Source organism: Nanorana parkeri, unplaced genomic scaffold, assembly GCF_000935625.1.
Source record: "Nanorana parkeri isolate BGI_ZX_2015 unplaced genomic scaffold, ASM93562v1 scaffold109, whole genome shotgun sequence".
Taxonomy (NCBI): domain Eukaryota; kingdom Metazoa; phylum Chordata; class Amphibia; order Anura; family Dicroglossidae; genus Nanorana; species Nanorana parkeri.
In genome coordinates, this window is record NW_017306377.1 from 360,060 (window position 1) to 384,794 (window position 24,735).

Consider the following 24,735-nt stretch of genomic DNA (forward strand, 5'->3'; position numbering starts at 1 on the left):
CAGAGGTTCTAAACCTTCCATACTTTATCCAATACCATAAAAACAATCTTTGATGGGGTTGGAATTTAAATACGAAGCCATGTAGCAAAGCAGAACAAGTCAAGTCAGTAGTTATGTACGTACCTTGTACCCTCATGCTCTCATGAATTTTAACCTAATGTTTACAACAATCATCCTTCCCTAATTTAATTTAAGATTTAATTCAAGAATCAAGCAAGACCCAATTAAGAGGATAAAGACATTTATGTATGTGAGATAATTGTTGCTGGTTTTGGTAAGGATACAAGTTTTATGGGCAGTCTTGGACGTTGCAAGGCCTTCCCCATCCTTGAAACTAGACATTGCTAGGCCTAGGGTATCCATGACATTGAACATTGCTAGCCCTAGGTCATCCCTGTCATTAGACATTGCTAGGCCTAGGTCACCCTTGACATTGGACATTGCTAGGCCTAGGTCACCCTTAACACCAAATACGTCTCTAACATTTTGATATGAGATTACATTCAGTCACAGTTATCCCCAGACACATCTGGTCCACCAGGATTAGAGTAAAAATTGACCTTAACACCAAATACGTCTCTAACATTTTGATATGAGATTACATTCAGTCACAGTTATCCCCAGACACATCTGGTCCACCAGGATTAGAGTAAACATTGACTGGACAGATCTAAAAACCTTGTGCAATATTATTCTATTAGGTGGTACCAGGGATATCTGGCCAACCCTCCCTCCTCCCCATGCCATAAACATGTAAGTTAGGCCAATGATGCCCACAAGCACCATTGCTGGCACCAACATCTTTACCTGGTCTTCTGGGTTTGGCACCTTCAGCTTTCTGGATTGGCTGGCCCAGGATGACGGGACTCTTACGCATGTTGTAGAGGTTAAACTATCCCAGTACTGAGGCCTGCCGAGCATGGAGCTCAGTAACATTCAAAAGAAGATTGTGATCAGGCAGGCAATAAGCTTTTATTGCAGAAGTGCTCGCACGTTTTTTTAAAAGTAAAGATCAGCTTTAAGAGGGCAGCCATCATAAATTCGTTGGTTCTGATACCTCTGAAAAACGTTTCCACATTTCTCAAAACATATGAGAAAATAAGAGTTTCTCCCAAAATTGGTTTGATTATTATTGTTATTATTAAGATCTGGCTATAAAAGAAAGACATTGGAAATGATTCAACAGACACATGTAGATGATTGCTGAGACTGGGGTTTTAAGAGGGATGACTGGAAAGGAACAGCATCAGAGAATAAACTAAACAGTAAATTCTGGTCCTGTGCTTCTGGTGCTGGTATCTTTCTGCATAGGAAGGGTTGGTCTTCAAAGGATCCTAAAATGGGAGAAGTGAGTATGCAGCAAGGGTTTGAGTTTGCATTAGACAGAGCTAGGGTTGCAATGACAGTGAGGGTTACAGAAAGGGTTAGTTTTACAATTACAGGGAGGATTACTGTTAGAGTTACAGGGATGGTTAATCTCGTACACCAGTAGAATTTCATTTGAAAAAATTTGCTTTTAGAACGTTCATTCGAGTTTTACATTTATTTTTTTAAGTAGTTTTCAAGTATAGTGATGATAAAAATTGAAGGAGTGAGATGAGAAATGTTTCCCAAACTAATGAAATTCTAACAATAAATGTGATCTTCATTTGGGAATCTCCATTCATTTCAAAATCGAATATATTAAAATCTAATGAAATTTAAAAAGACATTCGACAAGTGTTTGATGGCATTATAGATTCTTCTGATTAGTTTTTTTTCAAAAGAACGTTCATACAAAAATCTACCAGCATACAGCCAGCTTTAGTATTAGAGTAATACGTTTAGGGTAAGGGTTACAGGGTTATTGTTAGAGTTAAAGTGTTAGGATTAGTGTTATGATTATATGGTTAGTGTTAGGGTGATTGTGTTAGGGTTATTGTTAGGGTTAGTTTGAAAGTTAGTTTTACAAGAAGGGTCAATGTGAATGTTTGTGTTACAGAGAAGGTTAATATTACATGAAGGGTTAATGTGATGGTTAGTTTTACAGGGAGGATTAGTTTTACAGGAAATTTTAGTGTTAAGGTTAGTGTTATAGGTAGGATTAGTGTGAAGGTTAATGCTACAAGGAGGGTTAGTATTATATGAAGGGTTAGTGTGAAGGTTAATGTTACAGGGAGGGTTAGTATTACATGAAGGGTTAGTGTGAAGGTTAATGTTACAGGAAGGGTTAGTGTTACAAGAAGGGTTAGTATTACAGGCAAGGTTAGTATGAAGGTTAGCTTTACAGGAATGGTTAGTGTTAAGGTTAGTGTTATAGGTAAGGTTAGTGTGAAGGTTAGTGTTACAAGGTGGGTTAGTATTACAGGGAGAGTTAGTATGAAGGTTAGTTTTACAGGAATGGTTAGTGTTAAGGTTAGTGTTATAGTTAGGATTAGTGTGAAGGTTAATGTTACAAGGAGGGTTAGTATTACATGAAGGGTTAGTGTGAAGGTTAATGTTACAGGGAGGGTAAGTATTACAGAGAGGGTTAGCATGAAGGTTAGTGTTACAGGAATGGTTAGTGTTAAGGTTAGTGTTATAGGTAGGATTAGTGTAAAGGTTAATGTTACAAGGAGGGTTAGTATTGCATGAAGGGTTAGTGTGAAGGTTAATGTTACAGGAATGGTTAGTGTTAAGGTTAGTGTTATGGGTAGGGTTAGTGTGAAGATTAACGTTACAGGTAGGGTTAGTATGACGGTTATTGTTACAGGGCAGGTTCGTGTGCCTTAGGGTACAAATTCGCTTTCAACACCGAGAGCTCTGCGCCAAAAAAACACCAGATCTGAGCTCCTGGCGCTGAAAGTGAATGTATAGTAGATTACGGTAACAGCTTGGACATCACGGCCAGTAATGAGGCTAATTTTCATTAGGAAACCAAATACCAGACACTCCAGTTTTACTCGTCTATGGCATCCCATGTGTTGGAATAATAAGATGTAGTCATGCTGCTGGAATGTGCCACTGTGACTGTAACACATAGCCGATAGTTAGTGTAACCACTGAAACTCTGCGACATCCGATACGCTCCTACCTCACGGGAGTGTAGAATCTTGGCATGAATTTATTATGCTCATGTAGCATGATCGATAAAAAGCATAGGGAGGTATCGACACCCAGAGAAAAACAAGAGGAGCACGCAGCAAAGACCAAATGCAGCAATTAGAAATGCTTTTTCCAGAATTTCACACAAACAACGATAGTGATCGCTGAGTTTAGCGGTATTGTGCAATAAAATATAATAATATTACAGAACGATGACAAAGAGCTGCGATATATAGAACAGCATTGTTACTTCTTGCCTTCACTGCCACCAGTTTGTACATTTTGCCTGTATTGGTGATATTTAAAGGGAAACTATAATCTTTAAAAATAAAAGAACCAATTGCGCTGATCTGTCTAAACCTGGCAAAAGGGGAAAGGTTAGCATGGGCAGGGCAATATACAAATCGGTACAAAGGGGGGCCCCAGTACAATGTAAAGCTAGTCAGCAGAGAAAAAAAATCAGTAGAATTAGCTTCAATGACTCTCTTTTTGTGTATTGCTATATATGTGCCATAGTTGGGTAACTTAAATTCTTTAGAGTTGGGGACCGCACTCACCAGAGGTGCCTTAAAACAGCAGTATGGCTTCCTCGTGTATTTGCAGATATTTGCAATTCAATTCTTGAGTAGTTTATTTGTTGGTTATTTTGAACGTCCATAATCTTTACAGAAAACACATTGAGGGATATTTATCAAGCAATAAGAGAACAAGCCCTTGGATAAGGAGACTCTGTCACCTTATCAGTTTGGGTAGAGTTGTCCTCGACATGATTTCTATATGACTCTGGACCGGAATTTTCTGACTTTGCAATTCTCCTGAAATGAGATTATTAGCTCCCAGCAACTCTCCATTCCAGCGAGGCTGTGAATCAAGGTTGATATTGAGCGGGGATGAGTGGACACAGTGTCATCATTCTGGAAGAATCTCGGGCAGAGACATGCATGTCAGGGCCGGCTCCTGCCTGGCATCACGCACTGCGCACTGTGAATGTGCTGGCTATGTCAGGCTTATTTGTGTACTCCAGTCTCTCACTTCTCACTAAGCCTCAGGGAACTAAGAGGCAGTGATTGAAAAATGATTATATTTAACCCTCTCCTTCCTGGAAAGAATACAGACGACTACTTTATACACTGCCTGTCCAAAAAAAAAGTCACCACCTGGATTTAGCTAAGCAAAACATACCTGAATATACTGAATGATTAGGTTTTTCCATCAATGGATTTTTGGCACATTGGGCATATTCCAAGATGACAAAGCCAGGATTCATTAGGTTCAGATTGTGAAAGAGTGGTACAGGGAGCATGAGACCTCATTTTCACACATGGATTGGCCAGTCCAGACCTTAACCCCACTGAGAATCAGGGATGTGTTGGAGAAGACTTTACACAGTGGTCCGTCTCTCCCATCATCACTACAAGATGGTGAAAAATGAATGCAACTCTGGATGGAAATAAATGTTGTGACATTGCCTAAGCTTATTGAAACTAGGGATGCACCGATAATGTTTTTTCGGTATCGAGTACGAGTACCGATATTTTGTTCGGTACTCGCCGATATCGAATACCAATACCGGCATCCGCGCCGCCTAGCTTCCTGATCAGAAAGCCAGGCTGCCTGGCAACAAGTGACGCCGGCTTGCTAGATAAACAGGAAGCCAGGAGGTGGGTCATGACGTGCCACCTGGCTTCCTGATTGGTCAGGAAGCAAGGCTGCCTATCAATAAATGAAGCCGGCTTCCTAGATAATCAGGAAGCTAGGCGGCACGTCATGACCCGCCTCCCGGCTTCCTGATCATACTAAAAAGCGAATGCTTGCATATGGGATAAAGAACATCTTTATCCCATATGTGCCAACCATATCCACCATAAAGGCTGCATCTTTAGAGGTATGTCAATAATGGCAGCTCCTATAGTTCTGTCCTTTAAGGTTTCCTTTAAGAGATCCTTTTTCTGACAGAAAACATCTCTTTTGATGAGGTCTAGACAAGTCAAACACCATTCCTTAACTGCCTTCAAATGGATTGGTGGAAAAACCCTATAAGTGTTTTTTTTTTTTGGATGGCAATTGATTATGCATACCGTTTCTAGATTGAAATGTAGTGAAGTACCAAAACTTTCCTGGCCATCACTTTTGCTATATCTTAAATTGTTGTCTCTGATTGTGTTTTTCAGGTCTCTGGAAGTAATTGCTGGATTGGAAAGTAACAGTAAAATATTTACTGTACATGTCCAAGGATTGCTACAGTTACAGGTTAGTCACATATTATTCTAACATTGTAAAGGACAGGTGGGCCTAGCTTACCTCCTGCTAACAGCCACACATCGTCTCTTAAAATAAACCTTTGCTTTGCCCATGCAAGTATAAGTAGTGGGGTAGTTTTACTGCCCCCGTCTCCAGCAGCATATACTTCCCTTTCTTTATGTCTTTTGATGTTCGCTCAGTCACGGGACGAAGAAAATTCCTGGCATTTCTATCTATGGAAAAGCATATGATCCACCCCTTGATATAGCTGGTACTTTCTGATTTGCCCAGCCCTGTTACATTGGTCAGGAAGAGTCCTCAGCCGTTGGTAAGCTTACACAGAACAGATCAGAACAGAGCAGCAGTAAAGGAAAGGCAAGTATGTGCATCTAGGGAGGGAGGGAATAAAATCAACCTGAATAGCACAATTTGGTCAATTGTTAAGTAAAACTGGGCATTACATTGACATCTTCAATAAAGCTTATTGAATGATCCACTTCATTAAAATCGAAATGGGAGGAAGTAAGTCAAATGATCAGATATTTTCACTGCGCTCAATCATGGCAATTTCAATCAGTTGATCAAAATCCCCAAATTACATCTTTATTTGCTTGGAGGTTTCAGCAAAAAATGGAATCAAACATGCAATCATTCTATCAAATTTCCATATGTATGGCAAGCTTATCTAAGGGTAGAAAACCATTTGTTGCCACTTACAGACTATTAAAATCTTTCTGGTTGTACAACTTTATTTAATTACATTCCTCATATGCTTCTTTTTGCCACAAATGTGGATTCAGACCTTATATTCCTGGAATCGGTGGTGGAATTACCACCATGGCTCCCAAGCACACTTTTGTGTCAAGCAACTGTTTTATTCCTTTCAGCATCTGCGGTACCAAATGTAGTGGTCTCACTACATGCCATTGATGCCTTCATAGCTGAAACATATACACTCAGTATTGCCAGCTCTAACTATTGTGCACCACAGGGTTTTGCTATTGACTACACCCAGACCAAGACGCCTCAGGACAGGAAGTGGAAGAGCAAGCATGTGAATGGTTATGGCAACAACTTACTACATGCTTTCCTTGAACTCCCTTAAAGCAATTCTCAGGTTGCTCATGCTCTTTAAGACAATTCTTCAGAGAATTAGGCTTAAAAGATAGCAGGTTTCCTAATCAGGTAGCTAAAAGTCTACTAGTCATACAGTATGTAAGCTTCAAAATCAGCTTTATTTAAAATGAGCAACTGTTGTCTATAGATACCAGTAATATTCTTTTTTTCATAAGCCTAACCCTCTGCTATGAATATGAAAGAGGGAATCTGATTGGCAGCTTTAGGTAACAAGAACATTTTCCTTTAGGCTGGGTTCACACCTAGACGTATCGAATATACGTATCGAATAAAAACACGCGACAAATGCGCGTTTCTGAGGGCTACCTGGCTGTATCCCAATGGATACGCGCGGCAAATACACCCCAAAGAAGCTTCTGTACTTCTTTGGGCGTAGGGTGTTTTGCAGGGCGTTCCTACGCGCTGTAAAACGCCCAGGTGGGAACCATGCCCATAGGCAATCATTGGTTTTCACATGTTGAGCGTTTTACAGAGTGTAGGAACGCACTGTAAAACGCCCAGGTGTGAACCAGGCCTTGGGCCCAGGTGTGAACCAGGCCTACGCTTTGTAAAACGCTCAACATGTGAAAACCAATCATTGCCTATGGGCATGGTTCCCACCTGGGCGTTTTACAGCGTGTAGGAACGCGCTGCAAAACGCCCTACGCCCAAAGAAGTACAGGAGCTTCTTTGGGGCGTATTTGCCGTGCGTATGCATTGGGATACAGCCAGGAAGCCCTCGGAAACGTGCGTTTGTCACGCGTTTTTTAGCGCAAATCACAAACGCGCATATTCGATACGCCTAGGTGTGAACCCAGCCTTAGGCACTTTGATTATGAGGTTCACTGTTCTCATGGAGGACCAAATATTTCTGGCTGTGAGCATAGTAGTCTCCTACTGAGGGCTAGAGACAGACTGTTTATCCTCACAGAAGAGTAGAGAGCTCTCTGCCCACAGTTTAAATATTTTGTTTCTTTATTCAGACTGTCAGACTGCCATGCATTAAACTGAATTATTGTTAAATCAGCCGTAGCTCTAGTTGACTCACCAATGAAAATCTAACCGCATAAGACACCAAAACAGATCATGAAACTTGATGAATTGCCCATTTATGATTTCTAACTGTCCATTCAATTACAACCGCTTTGGGATAGCAAAATATCTCCCTCTCTGTTTATATTTTATTTGTAATACACTTCAAGGAGTCGTCTTATTTTTCCCAGGATGCCATTCCTTATGGTATTTTGTTTTTGCAAGTGGCCCTCAAGGCTGATCTATAAAGAGGAATCCTCCAGCCTTTGTTTATTTGAACCTTTTTTTTTCTTCGTTTCATTGAAAGTCTCGGAATCATAAAATTCCGTAAAGCAGTCCTTTCTTCAGTTATTTTTCTGGAACATTAGCAGTTGTCTGCGTGAGACAGCTAGAAATTACTATTATTGTTTTTGGAAGCTGCAGACATCATCTAGAGAGTCTTTAGATATCCACGGCTGCATTTGTTTTTCTTGCGGATGAACATCTTTAAAATAGTTTGATTTGCTGCTCTGCTTCGCTTCCAAGAACTTTGCTCTGAAAACTGTTTTCCTAGCAAGAGTTTATAAAAGCAATGAACCGTTTGTTTGTGCCGTATGCAAATACCTTCTCGAACGTGTTCACTCAACAGTCTGAGGTGTGTAAGCAAAGAGGGGTTTGACTAAACAAGCTTATATGTATATGTACCAGCCAGGGTGCAGAAGACTCACTCACAAGGAAAATGTTTACTTAGAGAGTTGACATTTTGGTCTCCAAACAAACTTAGCTTATGAAGCTCTGGGATCTTTAAATAAACATTGGAAGGAAATCTTGTGATTGAGTTATCTACTAGTTTTTGTGTTCTGTGGTTACAGACTATGCCACCCAAGTTTACTGGACTACAGAGATTGTGAGGGCACTGAAAGGAGGTCAGTTGCACCGAATAGACAGAATATAGGAAGGGAATTAAACTTTAAAGTGTCAAACCTTTTTGTTTTAGTTTTAGTAGAGTATGTAAAGGTTAAAACCCCTTGTCAGTATATTTTTTGCAGTCTGAGTCCATTCAGGGATTCATTTCCTGTCCCAGAAACACCTTAGGAATAGAGGTATGAAGACAAGACAAATAAACCGGGTAGAATCTACCCAGCAGGGACACTGACATCAATTAAAACATATTTGTTCAAACACAGATTTATTCCAAGTTGTATTAAAAGACTGCTGCTTGTTAAAACCAACTGCTGACTGACTCTGCATGCTAGTGAATTAACAACTTGGTCAAATTAGCTCAATGTGTATTCATTTTCACTTTCAGTCCAGAAGTTAGTACATCCCTTCAAGCCCTAATGAAGGGGGCTCCCTCTGACCCCCAAAACACATTGGTTTTGTGATAAAGACTTATACTGCTAACTTGGAATAAATCTGTATCTGGATCAATAATTTTCAATGTGGGACTTCAGTCTCAGATTATCTCAGTTGCAAAGCATTGAGACAGTGGAAATCCTTTGATGTGCAGAAGCTGCCAACCTCAAGCATACAGATATGTTGCTCAATTACTTCCATACCCTCCATAACAATACGTTAAGGCCCCGTTCACACGGGCGACCTTCAGCTCCAATCAGCAGGGAATCTATGCACGGATTCCCTGCTAATCAGAACGGATATCACTGTGGAGGAAAAACTGACATTACCGGACCCACGTTGGTCTATGGGGAGTCGAATGTAAAGGGACACATGTCCGCTTACATAGTATAACCCCCAATCCACCACGATCAGGTCCACCAAACCGGAATTCTGTTCCATTTGTTTTTCTGGACCTGGCCGGAGTTGGGGGTAATCGTATTTAAACGGGTGCACATCCCTTTAGATCTTGCTGCCCATAGACTAGCATTGGGCTTCTGATCAGACCTGCCTGAAAAACTGGCAGGCGGACCTGATCGCGGTGCCCCTCTGAAAGGCCTAACTGTAAGGTTGCAGAGCTACCTGGCCATTTTTGACCAGATGAAGTGTTTGTCTTGTCACTGAAACACTAAGTAATATGCAGATGGTGTATATGAAATTTCAGTTGAAACAAGCCTTTAAGAGGAAAAAGACATCTTAGATTACATGGACAAAGGGCTTGTCTTTATGCCGAGTCACATTTTTATTTCTACCACCTGCAGGTAGACAGGTCTTATATTCTAAACACTTTATGTACAGCATTTCGTTGACCTGGCTTCACCTATAGGATACAGTGCCCACGTACGTTAGGGTAAAGCAGCAGGTCTGTTTATATTAACGTTATACTCCCGTCATACAGAGAGCATATCTGCTTAGTACTCAGATTTTGATCTAGTGGACCATTCCATCCCAATGCCTTTAGTCAGTAATCTAGTGATGCTTGAATGTCCCATTAAATAAACAGAAAATGACAGGCATAACAGCTTATATATATATATATATATACTGTATAATCTGTGTATTCAGCTGTTTGCCTGAGATTTTGCTTTAAAGAGGAACTGAACCCTAAAAGCTGTGCCAAAAAAGGCAGGCAGAGTTGAAAGGGCTAGTCACCAATATTTCCTGTGTGGTAAGGCTTTGCTTCCTCATTTCTGAGACTCCATCCAGGAGAACAATGAGCAGCACAGTAGGGATATCACCAAATCCCCTAAGACTAGCGGTAAGAGGCAGCAATGCCTTAGATCTCACAAATGTATCGTGTATCTCATGTAATTCCCTTGTTTTTTCCTCTTCCAGAGTGGCCAGTACACATCAATATTTGTCGACAATGGTGCAGGGGCACCCATCACCGTCCAAAACGGATCTGATTTTATGGGCATCTTTATGGGACTGTAGACAAAACAGTTGGAGGAACCTAGACTGAAGCAATATCAAGCTTACACATTCACTTACCTGCAATGGAAGAAGCTTTCACCATATACGTTACCTAGGACCTTCTCCTGCGTAACTGCTTGGCACTCGCAGGACGAGGAGGAAATTCATGTAGGCCCAATGCCTGTTGCTGCTGCCGCTGAGTCTTGCAATGCCATGAAAGTCTGCAACTGCTTTCAATGGCTCTCTAATGCATACCATTGCAGGCCCCATTAACAGTGAATGGGTCAGTATTTACATGTCGGACTCTATAAATAAAATTGTAATATTTAGAGGATCCTGTCCTGCTCGTTGTCTGTTGTACAATGTGTGTCATTGAGGAAAGAGAACTTCCGAAAGGTTGACAATTCGTTTTCCAGCAGTACATCATCGGCCCCATTGTACATGGACTCTGCCGAAATGAAGCATGGGACTTTGAGAACACTTTGATCGCCAAATTAAAATGGAGCAAGAGTGAACCCTGTTCTGCTGTGATGTCATGGTGTCCATGATGTCACAAGGTGCACGCAAGAAATCTACATTACATGTTCGTTTTTGATTTTATAAGCATTGATCTTTGTATTGATTTTTATCTTATAAAGTATTGCATAAGATGGCTGTAATTTAATAAACATTTCACATTCATCTATAACAAAAAAACCTTCATTTTATTAATAGTAAGAATTACATAATTAGCCAGAGCTTGGGCAAAGCTTGAGGTCCCATGTACAGTCTGGGTCTAAGATGCAAGGATGCTCCATAGATGCTCAGTGATCAGTTTGAATTGCCACACATATTCTAACACTGATGTTACAATTGAGTCCAGGCCAAGTTCACTTTAAGATCATATACAGAGAGATGCTAACTAAAGTCAGACAATTGTGATTGCCACTGCAGCTTTGACGTTTGACAGAAACTGAATAATGAAGGAGCAGCCAAACACTGACAAGTCATCAATGCTGCTCTTTCCTCCTGTCAGCTTTTTATTTTATTGATCCTTTCATGTGATAAACAGCCTAAAGGCTCAAAACAGAGGCTCAGGTAAAGGCAAGATTTGTATATTACTTAGCAGCTTTTATTTCTGGACCTATTGCTAGTTGCTATTCTATGAAGGTAACTTATAATATGTGCTTTGTCATCATACCGTATATGGTCAGTTTGAATTGCCTAGGTTTGTGAAAGCTTTCTTTGTCTGCAAGCAATGTATCCCATATACTAGTTAAAAACAATAGGAATGACTGCAGGAAATGTTCTAAAATGTGCCCCACGGTCCATTTTCAGCCCATGGGTCAGGTCAAATGTTTCAGAGGAACAAGCTAACTAAAAAACTGCAATAAAACATCGCATGACATTATTGTTCATTGAACTGATTTATAAATATTTCAAGAGAGAAAACATTAATTTTCAATCTGCTTGCTCTCTCAAATGAATAGCAGCAGGCACTTTAGCAGGTGAATTTAAAATATACTCCACTGAGATTTCCAGGTAAAAGTAGGATCAGTATTGTAACAACTGACTGTAACAATCCTTTTCTTTATGGTCCACTCTGTCCAGTATTCTCTGATTAGATGTGTAATCGCAAAAGTGAGGACACACCTGACCAAACATTGGTGCCACAGAACTGTGACCTCTATCAATTGTTTGGTGACTTTGATGTTGTGAATTTCAAATAAACACGCTCAGATGGACAGGTCATATAATCTGACTGGATGAAAATAAAGCAACCAAAAACTTTATTCTTGTTAAGCCAAGAAAAAGATGACCATGTGGAAGACCTACACCGGAATCCACAAGGATAGGATGTAGATGTTAGGAAGGAATGATGGAAGCTCTTGAAAGCGGTAAAGGCCATCCTAGGCTGTAATGTAACTAGAGGCTCTTAACACATACCCTATTGTGCTCATACAAACATAATTAATTTGGCATTTGGACTTTTCAGGTGCAAAAACTAGACCACACAAGACATTTATAATATTAAACGCAATTTCTTTAATTGTAGTTTAAAATTCATAAAAATCTACATCTAAAATCAATTTTGGCACTTGTCCATATAATAGAAAAATAAACTAATTACTTTCACATGTATAGTACCCTGATATACCCCACCAGCCAACTAATTCCAAATATAGCATGGAAAAGCAATTGTATCACATTAACTGCTCGCTGATTTATCTGAAGAGGTAGAGGTTAGACATGGAAAGTTTGTTTTGTTCTGAATTGAAACTTGTAGGAATTTCCTTAAATTCGGACATTCAAATGCATCTGAATTTCCAGAATCGAATGCAAACGAATCCGAATAACGAAAATTCAAAATGAAAAGTTAAAAGCAAAACTAAATTGGACATGTGACTGTTCTCTGGCCAATCAGATAGTGTTCTTGGCTGTTAGGGGTTGAATTACAGGCACGGTCATGTGACTTCCTGTTGTGGATCGTTCTGAAATGAAATTTCAGATGGATACGAAATCTGAATAACAAACCAAATAGAATTTGCGATCCAAAATCTGGAAAATGAAAGAAATAAAAATCCAAATCCGAAATTAAATTAAACAATTTTTTTTTGCAGGGGGTTCCATGTCTAGAAGAGGTAAAAACTCTCAGATTCTAAATACGCCACACATCCTACAGTGAGATTCTACATTATGTTTTTAGCAAAGAGTAAGAAACTTTTTTTCATAACGTTTAGGGACATTATGTCAGAAGTGGTATGAAAATCTGCAATCAAATGGCAATATAACTGTGATAAGCCCAAAAAGACTGTACTCTTCACTAAAAAGGCCATCTACATGGAAAGGTGTTCCTGCCATAAAGGCTTGTAAATCTCCAATTGTTTGATATGTTCGCATAACCTCAGTGGAAACTGAAAAAGTTCAGAGCACAAATCACAATCTATCTGCAACTAGGGTTTGTAAATATATAGGAGATCAAAACCAGCCATTATGCTGACCTCTCTCTCTCGCTCTCTCGCTCTCTCTTTCTCGCTCTATCTCTCTCTCTTTGAAAAAAGTTTGGGGTTTCATAAATATACCAAGTACAGAGAATTCCTAAGTACCCACCAGGCTTATGGATGGCTTATTTATATGGAAATAATGTGGAAAATACACAAACCGAAGCAATGTCTAATCTATAGATCACCTTGTTATATGTCTGGGGAAAAGTCATATTGCAATGTGTTACTATTATAATTACTATGGTGAAAAATAAAAGACATAGGAAGTAGACTCCATGTCGGTTGCTATTTTAAAAGCAGCACAAGACTGTAAACAGAACCAGAAAACCCATGAGATGAAACAGTACTGTCAATGAGGTGTCTGGTTCAGAAAAAGACATGTGCTGGGTATAAAGATCCAGTGGGTGAGGCATGAACTTACAGAAAGATATACATTCCCTGGAGGTCTGTGAAGATTGTAATTTATCCAGGTAATGGTATAGTCAGTAGTAGTTAGTCACATTCAACTGAACTTTTTCTTTTACATTGAACACATTTCACTACTCTTCTGTGGCTTTCTTAGCTCTAATGTACAGTATGTCAGGAACAGACCTCAGCATTTATAGCTATACAGGCAACTCAATCACCTTGACCCAATCACTATGATGTCATGAAATGTCTCAAGGCAGATTCTATATGTCTAGTAACCCACCATGTTCACCCCTGTCATGTTTTTGGAAAATCACCATCTGCCTTGATTCATTTTGGTGATTGGATTAAGGTAACTTATCTGTTTGGATAAAATGCTGGGATCTGTTCCTGGTATACAATTTAGAAGCCACTTAGATAAGTGGTGAAATGTCTTTTGGGAAGGGTGCATACATTCCACAGGAACCCTACTGACGACAGAGGGTTAAATATTTTCCCTTATTAAATATTGTTGATTGTTTTTATATTTTGTGTAAATTTATAGCACATACCTATCCCTTTGTGTGCCTCTTTCATCTTGACTTGCTGTATTTTTCTTGAATACATGTAGTATATATTGTATATGTTCAAGAAAAATACAGCAAGTCCAGTTGCCTTGACATATTTTTTACAGATATACCATGACCTGGATGAATGAGAACCTTCACAGACTCTTTCTTCTTCCTTATTTACCTTTGGGATGTTTTGTTAAGCATGTGACTGATTCTGTTTTTACTATTTTCATTTAAAGATAAATGGCACCAGCAGACAACACAGCATACTGTATATATATATATATATTGTGGCAGTGTAAGCCAATACCACGGTGTTAGGTGGACAATATATGTTTTAAAAGCAGGCCTAACGTCTACTTTACAGTAGGGTCTCCTTCCTTCCTCTTGCTGCTGGTTGAAAAGACCATAATGGAAGTGCTGAAACATTTACATATAACCATGTTCAAGTCCCTTTGGTGACAAATGGTTACTTTCTTCCTGGTCATCTACTCTGCAGGCATGGCTTAGTGTGAGATCTTTAAAAAAGTGGGATTGAGAGGCTGCCATCTAAAGTCTATGGACAAATTTAGATTGGACTGAACAGCTCTTGAAATATATATACATTTGTCTAGTTAAAGGAGAACTATGAGGTGAGTGCTTTTCACTCACCTCATAGTTCTAGCCGACCTGTGACAATGAGACTGTCACAGGTCGGCTCAGTAGATCGGGAGGTGAGCGAACACATACCGGCGTTCGCTCACATCTCGATCCTGTCACGGCTCTCTGCCGTAACAGGGGAGGGGCTGGATTCCCCCCTCCACGCTCCGCCAGCGCTGACTGGCAGATCGGATGGGGGAGGGGGGAGATAGATAGGCAGAGCCAGCTGTCAGTCACGCAGCTAGGCGGATCCCGGCACAATTGTCGGGATCCGCTTCAGCTGCTGCGTCTCAGTATACCGCGAGCAGTAGCTTACGGTATACTTTGGCGTCTCAGTATACCGCAAGCTACAGCTCGCAGTATACTGAGCCTAAGGTGACGGGAGGATGCTAGTTTGTGTCCTCCCGTTACCCTAAGGAGAACTATGGGGAAAAGCCTTAACCCCATAGTTCTCCTTTAAGTTTTTTGGGCATAGTCTAAGTTTTATTTTATGAAACTACAGGCTCGCCATCTGGTTCTTTCTTGAAGTGGGCCTGGAACTTAAAGTGACACTACAAAAGTGATACATTTTTAAGATTTAACCCTTGAGTTTAGTGTCAATATACAGGGGTACAGGTACTCCTAGAATGAGATCCTAATAGGTTGGACTTGATGGACTAATGTCTTTATTCAACCTCAAATACTATGTAACTATGTAACTATATTAAAGAACTATAGTGTCTACAGGTCTCTAGAGCATTTACCATAATGTGCAAGTATGCATAGCATACTTGCACATTATGGCAGACTTACCCTCTAGTTTAGCTTCATTCTGCATTGGCAGGTCTGTGCTCCACCTTACCACTGCCATCTTCTCCCAATTTTCTCCTGGCATCCCTTTGGTCATTTGGCAGCTACTGATGATCTAACTCTTGTGCATGTGTACTGGAGTTACATCATTGCAGCTACATTGTTGATCGCAGGAGTGGGCTGGGGTGCATACTGCAGTGCACATGCGTCCATGGAGTGTACACAATGGAAAAAATTGCTAGCAGATACACAGAGTATTTTTTTTTTGGCAGAACAGAACTATAAAGTCTCGTCTAGTAAAAGAAACTGCAACTGCTAGCATGTTTTTTATAATTAAGATTAGTTCTGCTTTAAACATTAAGCTTATAATGTACATAAATTATTCATATAAGATGCCTAACTTTTGAAGCCTGGTGGAAAAGAACATTGAAGGGAATTTATCAAAGCTGGAGCAGACAAAATCTGGAGCAGTTGTGCATGGTAGCCAATCAGCTTCTCTCTTTTATTTTTAAATTGTAACTGAACAAACTAAAGAGAGAAGCTGATTGGTTGCCATGCACAGCTGCTCCAGATTTTGTCTGCTCCAGTTTTGATAACTTCCCCTCACTGTATATAAGCAGTTTGTATTTAAACATAATTTAAACAAAATAGTAAATTATGTGAATCCTTGATGAATTCCCTTCAGAACCAAATAGCTTCCCTTGCTCAGGGTTCATGTAAGCCCAGTGTTGAGCTATATCCTTGCTTATTTTGTATAAATTGGCCAAAGATCGAGTCATGGAAATGACCAACCTTTTATAAAGGTGAAGAGAAACAGAATTACAGGTCATTTTTAAAAGATATAAACACGTTACTGGCATTCATTTATTTCTTACACAAATATGAAATCATTTCTTTATTGTGTATTTTTATTAGAACACGTTACAATTTGTTTTGCACACTTTGTGTTCTTTTTTTTCCTTGGTCCATGGTTTAAAAATATTGGTCCACTGTCATAATTGAAATACATAGGCAACCATTGTTCATCTTTTTCTGAAAAAGCATGCAGTAATCAAACAAACACGTCTGAATTTTGGTCACAATGATGCTGTTTTTGAGAAAATGTGTCCAGTTTATGACATTTGAAGAATATCTCCAGTCTCCAATCAAATCCTGAAGCATGTTTGTAGGCCTCTGATCATCTCTTGTTGCATGTCTGCAGCCTCTGACAGCTTTCTGTAGCATTACACTCACTGACTGTCATGTGATATGACTTTGGTGAAGACAGGGGCCACACTTGAGGCCCCCTATTCCAAGCAAATTGGCCACCACTATTCTTAATCTTTGTCCTTCTATGTTAAATGTGTTTTTATTACTGTCTGTGTTTCCTTTGGAGGGATCTTTCCTCATCCCCTGTTCTGTCTGACACCCCTCAGTTAGGAAGTATGGTACATTTCTCTTCACTTCCTGTTTTGTTTGACAGCAGAAATTGACAAGTCATATCCTATAAGGCATATAGGGTCATAGGCAACAATTAAAAGCTGACCAAGAGTTTATCCATTCCCAACTCTTCCAAAGCTGGAGAAATAAAGATTTGTGATATGTTTGGGTATGGATATGGCCAAATCAAAGTAATATCCATATTTCAATGTCAGTGGCAAAGAAGGATGTCAGTGAACAGCTCCCAATGCCAGTGGTTGGTAAAGAGTCACCCCACGTGAAAGTGACTTTACTTAGGGGGAATGTTGGTTGAATTCTTCTTCCATCTCTTCAGGGTTTCAGTGGAAAGATCCCTAAGCCAAGGATCCTGTTTCTGTCTACCACCGACATAAAGGAATCTATGATAGTAGAAGTCTCACTGACCCTACTGCATTTACTATAATGTTAAAGAAACTCCAACAAAGGAAGAGAGACCATCTAGTAGTGCCTGTAATATGTAATATGTGAACTAAGGTGAAGAGATTTAATTGCCAGATGCCTAACAAATATCGCAATTCAATAGGTACTCAGCTTTGCAAGACAAGACACAGAGAGCGCCTCCATCGCATAAAAACTTTTTAATAAACAAATAAAAAATGATATAAAGGTACTCACAAAGGACGAATAAAAACAGGCATAAAAGGGTCAGAACGAAAGGTGCATATCCACCGGCTGTTCATCTTCCCTGGTAGTGAAGTGGTTTACGCGTTTCAGAGGTCACGCCTCCTTCCTCAGAACCAATTGGTGGATATGCACCTTTCGTTCTGACCCTTTTATGCCTGTTTTTATTCGTCTTTTGTGAGTACCTTTGTACCATTTTTTATTCGTTTATTAAAAAGTTTTTATGCGATGGAGTCGCTCTCTGTGTCTTGTCTTGCAGTGCTGAGGTTGTTCTGAACCTGGTGAGAGCTGCCCTGTTATCGCCCTGCACTCCTGAACATCATTGATTAATACTCTCTTGAACCAAAATCTGCTGGCGCGGTGTTTGATTCTGTCTGCAGGTACTCAGCTTGCCATATGTAGTTAGGTTGACCTCAACTAAAAAATTACTTCTTGTCATGAATTACTCCTGAAGATAACAATGCACTTTCTGACGTGTTAGTGTGTCTAAGCACTCCTCTGCCTACAGCCCCATAGCTGCCCATCTGCATTGTGAAATATAAGGCACTGCTGTCTCTGACTGATAGGGGTTGATTTACTAACCTTATAAACACACCACGAACAAGTATACACCTCTGTAGTGTGTTCCCTCCCAGCATGATCTATGGGTGGAATCTAAACACCTTTGTAATGTGTACACACCCAGCAGGTGTGTTGTGCAAAGCCAAGCATTGAATTGCAAGGTGATGTTGTGTAAATTAGCTCTATATTATGTTGCTTGCGTTGATGAATGCAGGAATGTAAATGCATGAGCTAACCATTTTTGTCTAAACTGTGAAGCAGCATTATATATGCATCATGTGCATGATTTTTCCATATATGGCATTAGTGGAAATATGCTTTTAGAGACTTTTTGGTTGATAAATACGTTTTGCTGTGTGAAAATCACACGCACCTGGTGCGTGTGTGTGTTTAGGTTAGTAAATCACCCCCATAGTCTCAAGGAATTCAGAGTAAGATTTGAAGATGTCACTAATGTGCTGCTCACTGTTCTAGCTGGAGACTCTGACATAAAGAAGCAAAACCCTTACCCTACCAAGCTGGCCGCCTCCAACAGACATGGTACAGAACAAGGCGATGTAAGTCAGTAATGGGGAAACGTTCAGCTGCCGAGGGACCACAGGCAATAATGGTGACTAGTCCTTTATCTTCTGCCTGCCTTTTCTGTGTACAGCTTCAAGAATTCAGTTATTTTTTAATATTGAATTGTAGTAATTTAATAAGTGAACTGACCCTTTCAGATAAGCCAAGATTTAGACGCATTCAGTTTGCTGAGTACTGGTGATATCATGGGTGTTCAGGTTATAGGTTTCTGCTGCCTGCAATGCACTTTACATGCATTTATGTGCTTGCGTATACAATATGACATAAGTTTAGAGGGTACTTCAGCGAGAGGCTTTGACAGACAAGCTAAAGTAGCTCGGCTTTTAATTTATTTTCAGCTTGAAAAGCTTTCAAAATATGTTTGACATTGAGAGTAGCACGCTATAAATCAACATGATCTTTCTTCCCCCACATAGCCAGACTGTGGTTAAGGCTTTCCACTATTTCGTTATTGTTACTTTATAAGTGAAGGGGAATGTTAGTGCCTGGATGGGTGCCAGTGCTTTTCTGCCAAAGTACAGATAAGTGCTGTGTGTTCCCGCATCACCTGCAGGGTATATGGGATCCACTGCAGAGGGTTGCCGCACCAGCAGCCTATATTTTGGATCAATAGTAAACAAGAGTAGCAATCTGGTCACTATAAAGAATATATGCACTTTTCAGAGAAGGTTCTTTTCACAACCCTCCTCCTCCCCTGACCCAACCTCTCCTTTACAGATGCATACTTACCAAGATCTGGTTTCCAGGGTTTGTTTGTCTACATGTCATGCTGAAGTCCTCCCTGTGTTGGCCATGCCTATGCAGTAGAGCCCCGTAGATTTCTATGGGCCGGGAGCTGGAGATAGACAAGTCTCATTTAAGTTTATGATGGGGCTCTACTGGGCAGCACACAAATATGTGAACCTGGACATGCTACTCTACTCTATCCAAACCTGGAAGAAATGTTTTTACTTTAATCAATAATGACCATAGTGTTACAATACAATAAAAAAAAAAGATTCGATTCACAGGCAGAATTTTTTAACAAAAATTGTATACTTTCAAAGGCAGTTCTGTTCCAGGACAGTCTCTGGAGAGTATAATATGGATGAACGGATAAAAGCAGTTCATACTAAACATGTGACTTGTTTATTAACTCAAATCGGTATATCAGTATGATAGGAATGATTGTTACGCGCTTCACTTTACCATGCGTTTAATCACAGATTAAGTATATAAATGCTATATGGTTTTTGTCCGGAATGTTCATGTTTGGAAAGGGCTTTACTAGCCTTGCACAGTTATTTTTGAGCTATCTCAGTTTCTCTGGCCACCTTGCTTCTGAGGATGGACCCTGGCCTTTTCCTGAATCCTACTGCATAGGACATGCAGACATTACATGGATCAGTATGTCAGATACAAGACTGCAATAAAGCTTCAAACCTCTTGCAAGAAGAGTAGGAAAAAGTTTTGATACTATTGAACCTGAACTCCAAGCAGATATAAAAAGCACACAATAATGCAGCTCTGTACTCTTTAATACATAATTAAATGTGAGTACCTGAAGTTGACTTGGTATAAGCCTTGTGTAATCCTCTATTTAGCAGCACTTAGACAGGGAGAAGAATGGGCAGGAGTCAGGAGTCAACCAGGTGATCGTGTTTGAAAACCTGTTGGAAAACCATGCTAATGAGTCAACGGACCATGCTAATGGAAGGGAGAGAGCAGAGTGAGCAGAGGGATGATCCTTACCCTTTCATTGCAGCTCATGCACTGACTAGTCAGCAGACTGGAGATGAAGTCGCTATATTTCTTAACTACCTGGCTGAACAACTTGGGAAAGCCGTGTAAATCTCAGGACTAAATCGACTGAAATACAAAACTTTTGCCAGGTAAAACAGCCCCCATATATGTATTTCATGTTCAGATTTAGCTGTCTGTCTGGAGTTCAGCTTTAAATGTTTCTAAAGCTCCTAATTATAAAACAATGTCTTGCTTTCTATTAGGCTAGAGTCCTTCTTTAAGTCTGTTGTCCTCACTAGGCCTTTAACTTTATTCAGAGGACCACCCTAAGAGCTGGCACCATGCACAGCTTGCCTCCTCTGACCCTGGGCTCGAGTTTCAGGTTCAGTAAGTGACTGTGACGCCTGTGCAGACAGCTTGTGTAGGTATTTGTATCAGACGATTTGCCTGTTGCCTCGGATCTTTTCTGGCACTCACAGCTCTCCGTCTGTCCTCTACTAAGCTTCTTTTATAAATAGGAAAGTCCATTAATCAAGAGACTGAAGTTGAGGTCAAAGGGCAACCTAGAAACTAATGACAGAAGTTTAAACATCACTAACGCATGTGCAGCTTAGGTTTGGAGCCCGCAGTTTTAAAATCAGCTCTGGGAGATTTGGAACAAAGAAAGGTGTTGACCAATTTTGAGATCATGGATGAAGTGGGAATAGAAGATTAATGTTTTTTTTTTTCCTGAAGAACCAATAAAACAAAAATATATAACTCACGAGAATCAAGGTATGCCGTGTGACAGAAAGATTGAGTTCAAGAGAAGATCCAGAAATTATATTTAGATCGTTGCATTGAATGTTGAGACCTATGGTGCATACAGACAACGTTTGCCTGATCTAGACAAGCTTGTATGCACAACCATCACCAGTACTCCCTGGCCAAGGTGGACTGGTGTCCACATCACACCCTCTTTGATAGGCACAAGCATGCAAGATTCAATCCACTACTTTTCTCCATCAACAGAAAAAAAATACACATACAGCAAGGGGACCCCAGGCATGTGTCCAACCTATGCTTTCTGCCCTTCGACATTGTGCAGGTCCATCAACTAGGAGTCTCAAATATGGAAAGTAGTCTGATGCTAATAGATACTGGATGTTTCTACACCTCATGGACACTTAAAGTGCAACTGCGGCAGGCTGTTGTGCAGATACCTGAAATAGGGGTCTTAAATATGGACAGCAGCCTGGTACCAATAGGCACTGCATGTTTCTACACCTCATGGACCGGTAAAGTATAACTGTGGGCAAGATCTTAGCATGCAAATATTTATATATATATTCTTAAAACGCAATAAATGAGACTTAAAACAAGCCCTCACTGACCTATATAGCTGTAGGCACTGTGGAACAGTTCCTCCTCAAAATTCAGAGCAGAGCACTGAGATTATTCTATCTTACTGAGCTCCCCCTCCCCTGCAGTAGATCTAGCAGTCTTATAATCTTTAATGCAAGCAGAGAGCAGGAGCACTTGGAGGTGGAGCTGGGGAGCTGAGCTGCTGGGAGAGCTGAATTAGATGACTTTAATGCTTCTGCTATGAACTTTGAGGATGAATTACTTCACAGTACCTGCAGCTACAGAGGTTAGCTTTAAAGTTCACTTACTTCTTGTTAAGATTATGTAATCACGTAGCTCTCTATTGCCTGACCATAATTCTACTTTAGGGTAATGGGTGTCATCTGCCTGGCTACAGATGGGGGCTACAATAGCATCACATAGGATATATTGCCAAGTTTTGGGACATGCAGGATCCCTTCCTCAAGTTGACACACTGACACTGTCTTCTTTAAGAAACTGCACAATTATTTCACAGTAGTTCCAACAATTTTGCATTTTCAGTAAGTCCAGAATGCAAAAAAGATATACTGAGGTTGGTGAGGCTTCTGCTTGCTGTATATAACAGTTCATAGAGCTCTATGTGGCCCAATGTAATCCGCTCCTCTGCACTATCCAGGAGCCAGGTGTGGGTCTTATCTCCTGACAACAAGAAGAAACAATAATGAACAATCACCACATCACCGAATACCAGACCTCTGTGATCCTTCATCATTGTTCCTTTCTGCTTGCTGTGTGCAGACTTGGTTCTGCTGTGGATACTGTGAGGTGTTCTCTGACCCATCAAAGCCTGTTATAATCCACCATCGGCCTGCTTTCCTCACCGAGATTTAACCAGGGATTAGGCTTCTTAGAAGAGAAATGTATTTAACTTATCATGTGCCAGGGGATCGCAGAGCATAGTGACTCCCTCAGCTGGCCAGGTAGTGAAGTCATGCAAGCAGCAAGTGTATACTTAGGGGCTCTGCCAACTACTACCAGATGTGTAACTAAGGATAGGCCTTACCCAGGAGTCTGCTGTCAAGAAGAACCTGTTATCTACAATCGAGGCAGCCATATTGTGAGTTTTGTTCCATGTACGCCAAAGTATTATTTGAGCAAAAAAGAAAATTCACATATCTATTTTGTAGGTTTTAGACTCTACACATAAGCGCACTTTAAAGAAGAACTCAGTAAAAAATTAACCCTTTGTAGTGGCGCTACCCCTGCACTGCAAGGGTTAGGTGCTCATTTTCGTCTAGGGTATAAAATAAAAAATATATACTTATCCGATCCTCGGTGACACCTGGCTGCTACCGGTCCCCACTGAAGTACAAGCAATAAAAAGGTAAAGCATCCTTTGTAGTCCAATATCTCTGCTGAAGGGATAATGTTCTAGAATGATACAGATTGGTTACAAACCCTGACATCTTTATCAGGCCCTGAAGAACACTGAGATTTGTGGTAGGCTGGCCCAAAATAATAAGACCATAGATCTTTTTATAACTATAAGTCTTTCCCGTCATGTCTCAGGATGCGGACCAGCTGGCAGTAGATCCATAGCAAATGTTTCTGTTAGATCACTTAGGCCGTGGAGTTCATCTTAGATAAAGACGCAATATTCATCAAAACAGAGTGAATCATAAGAAATAGATGTTTCTACTTATGTATCGCGTATGAGAACTTACTTAACTTGTCTTGGCATCGTTTGTCCCATAAAAGCACCGGCTTGTGAAGACGAGAGCCAAAGCAGTAGGTGCGGCCGACTGTGTTTTCCAGTAACCTAATTAGTCAGTGGGATAATGGTACTGAAAGGTGGAGGGTAAAAATATAATGCGGTTTCATTATTGGATGGATATAATAAAATCGATTTGCACAGATTTTTCTCAGAAGAAGAGTGGTCCTCCATAAGACTAGACTGAAAAACAATAGAAACACATTAACATTTGACTTTCATAATAGGCCGTTTTAGAGTTTTTCTCTACCGTTCGGGAAAGAAATAAGTGAGCTGCCACTGCTGCCTTGTTTTTGAAAGTGCAAGTTCCAGAATGTTATAGTAATCGTCCTTCCTTCACTACTTTGTGAGTCATTGACCTGGAACAACCATGTGCATAATAGGTGTTGGGACCTTTATGGTGATGCAGGATAAGGATGCAGTTCTAGAGCCTGCACCTTCAAAAGCAAGTCAGCAATGGCAACTGCTATATTTTAAAGCCTGACTCCAGTCAAAAAGTATTTTTTCCCCACCCCTTCCACCCACCACTTCTACCCACCACTTCTAACCCATCCTGATAGTCTTTTGTTTCCCCTTACCTTGTGAAGTCAGATATACTCACCTAAGTTTTCCCTCTGGGTCCCTAATGGCTGTTGTTTTCGTAGGGAGGGTCCTCTTCATTCCCTTCCGCTGATGTTAATCCTCTTCTGGATCCTGAGAGGAACCTGGCCAATGGACATCCAATAGGAAGTGTCCACGTCATGCAGGTGTTGAAGTGGACACTTAAAGATGGACCAGAGCAGGAAGTAAACAGCAGGGGAGAAGACTCTGGGCAGAGAAGACTCTGGACTTTTATAATGGTCAGATAAATCCATCTCCCTTTACTTCCTGGAACTCTAGATCTACCTCCTGAAACATGTGACAGGGGGAAAAAAAAATTTCCCCCGGCTACATCACCAGTGTCTCACTCAACCAGGTAGTGGAAAAACAGTAATCTTAAGTAAAAGCAAAAAAAATGTTTGTTAAACTAATCAATGTAAAATTATTTCATATCAGCATGCTCATGTGATTTTCAGTGAAAGTGGGTAAAGATCTGTTTTAACTA

At 40.3% G+C, this 24,735-nt stretch overlaps 1 protein-coding gene across 2 annotated transcripts in view; it reads left to right on the plus strand.

Annotated features, from left to right (window-relative positions):
• Positions 1-10,897, plus strand: part of FAM132A (family with sequence similarity 132 member A) — a 63,000-nt gene extending 52,103 nt beyond the window's left edge. For both annotated transcript variants that reach the window (XM_018553090.1, XM_018553089.1), the window contains 2 exons: positions 5,235-5,313; positions 10,162-10,897. In XM_018553090.1, coding sequence (XP_018408592.1) covers positions 5,235-5,313; positions 10,162-10,260 — 178 coding nt within the window. In that variant the 3' untranslated portion in view covers positions 10,261-10,897. The remainder of the gene's footprint in view (positions 1-5,234; positions 5,314-10,161) is intronic.
• The last annotated feature ends 13,838 nt before the right edge of the window (positions 10,898-24,735 follow it).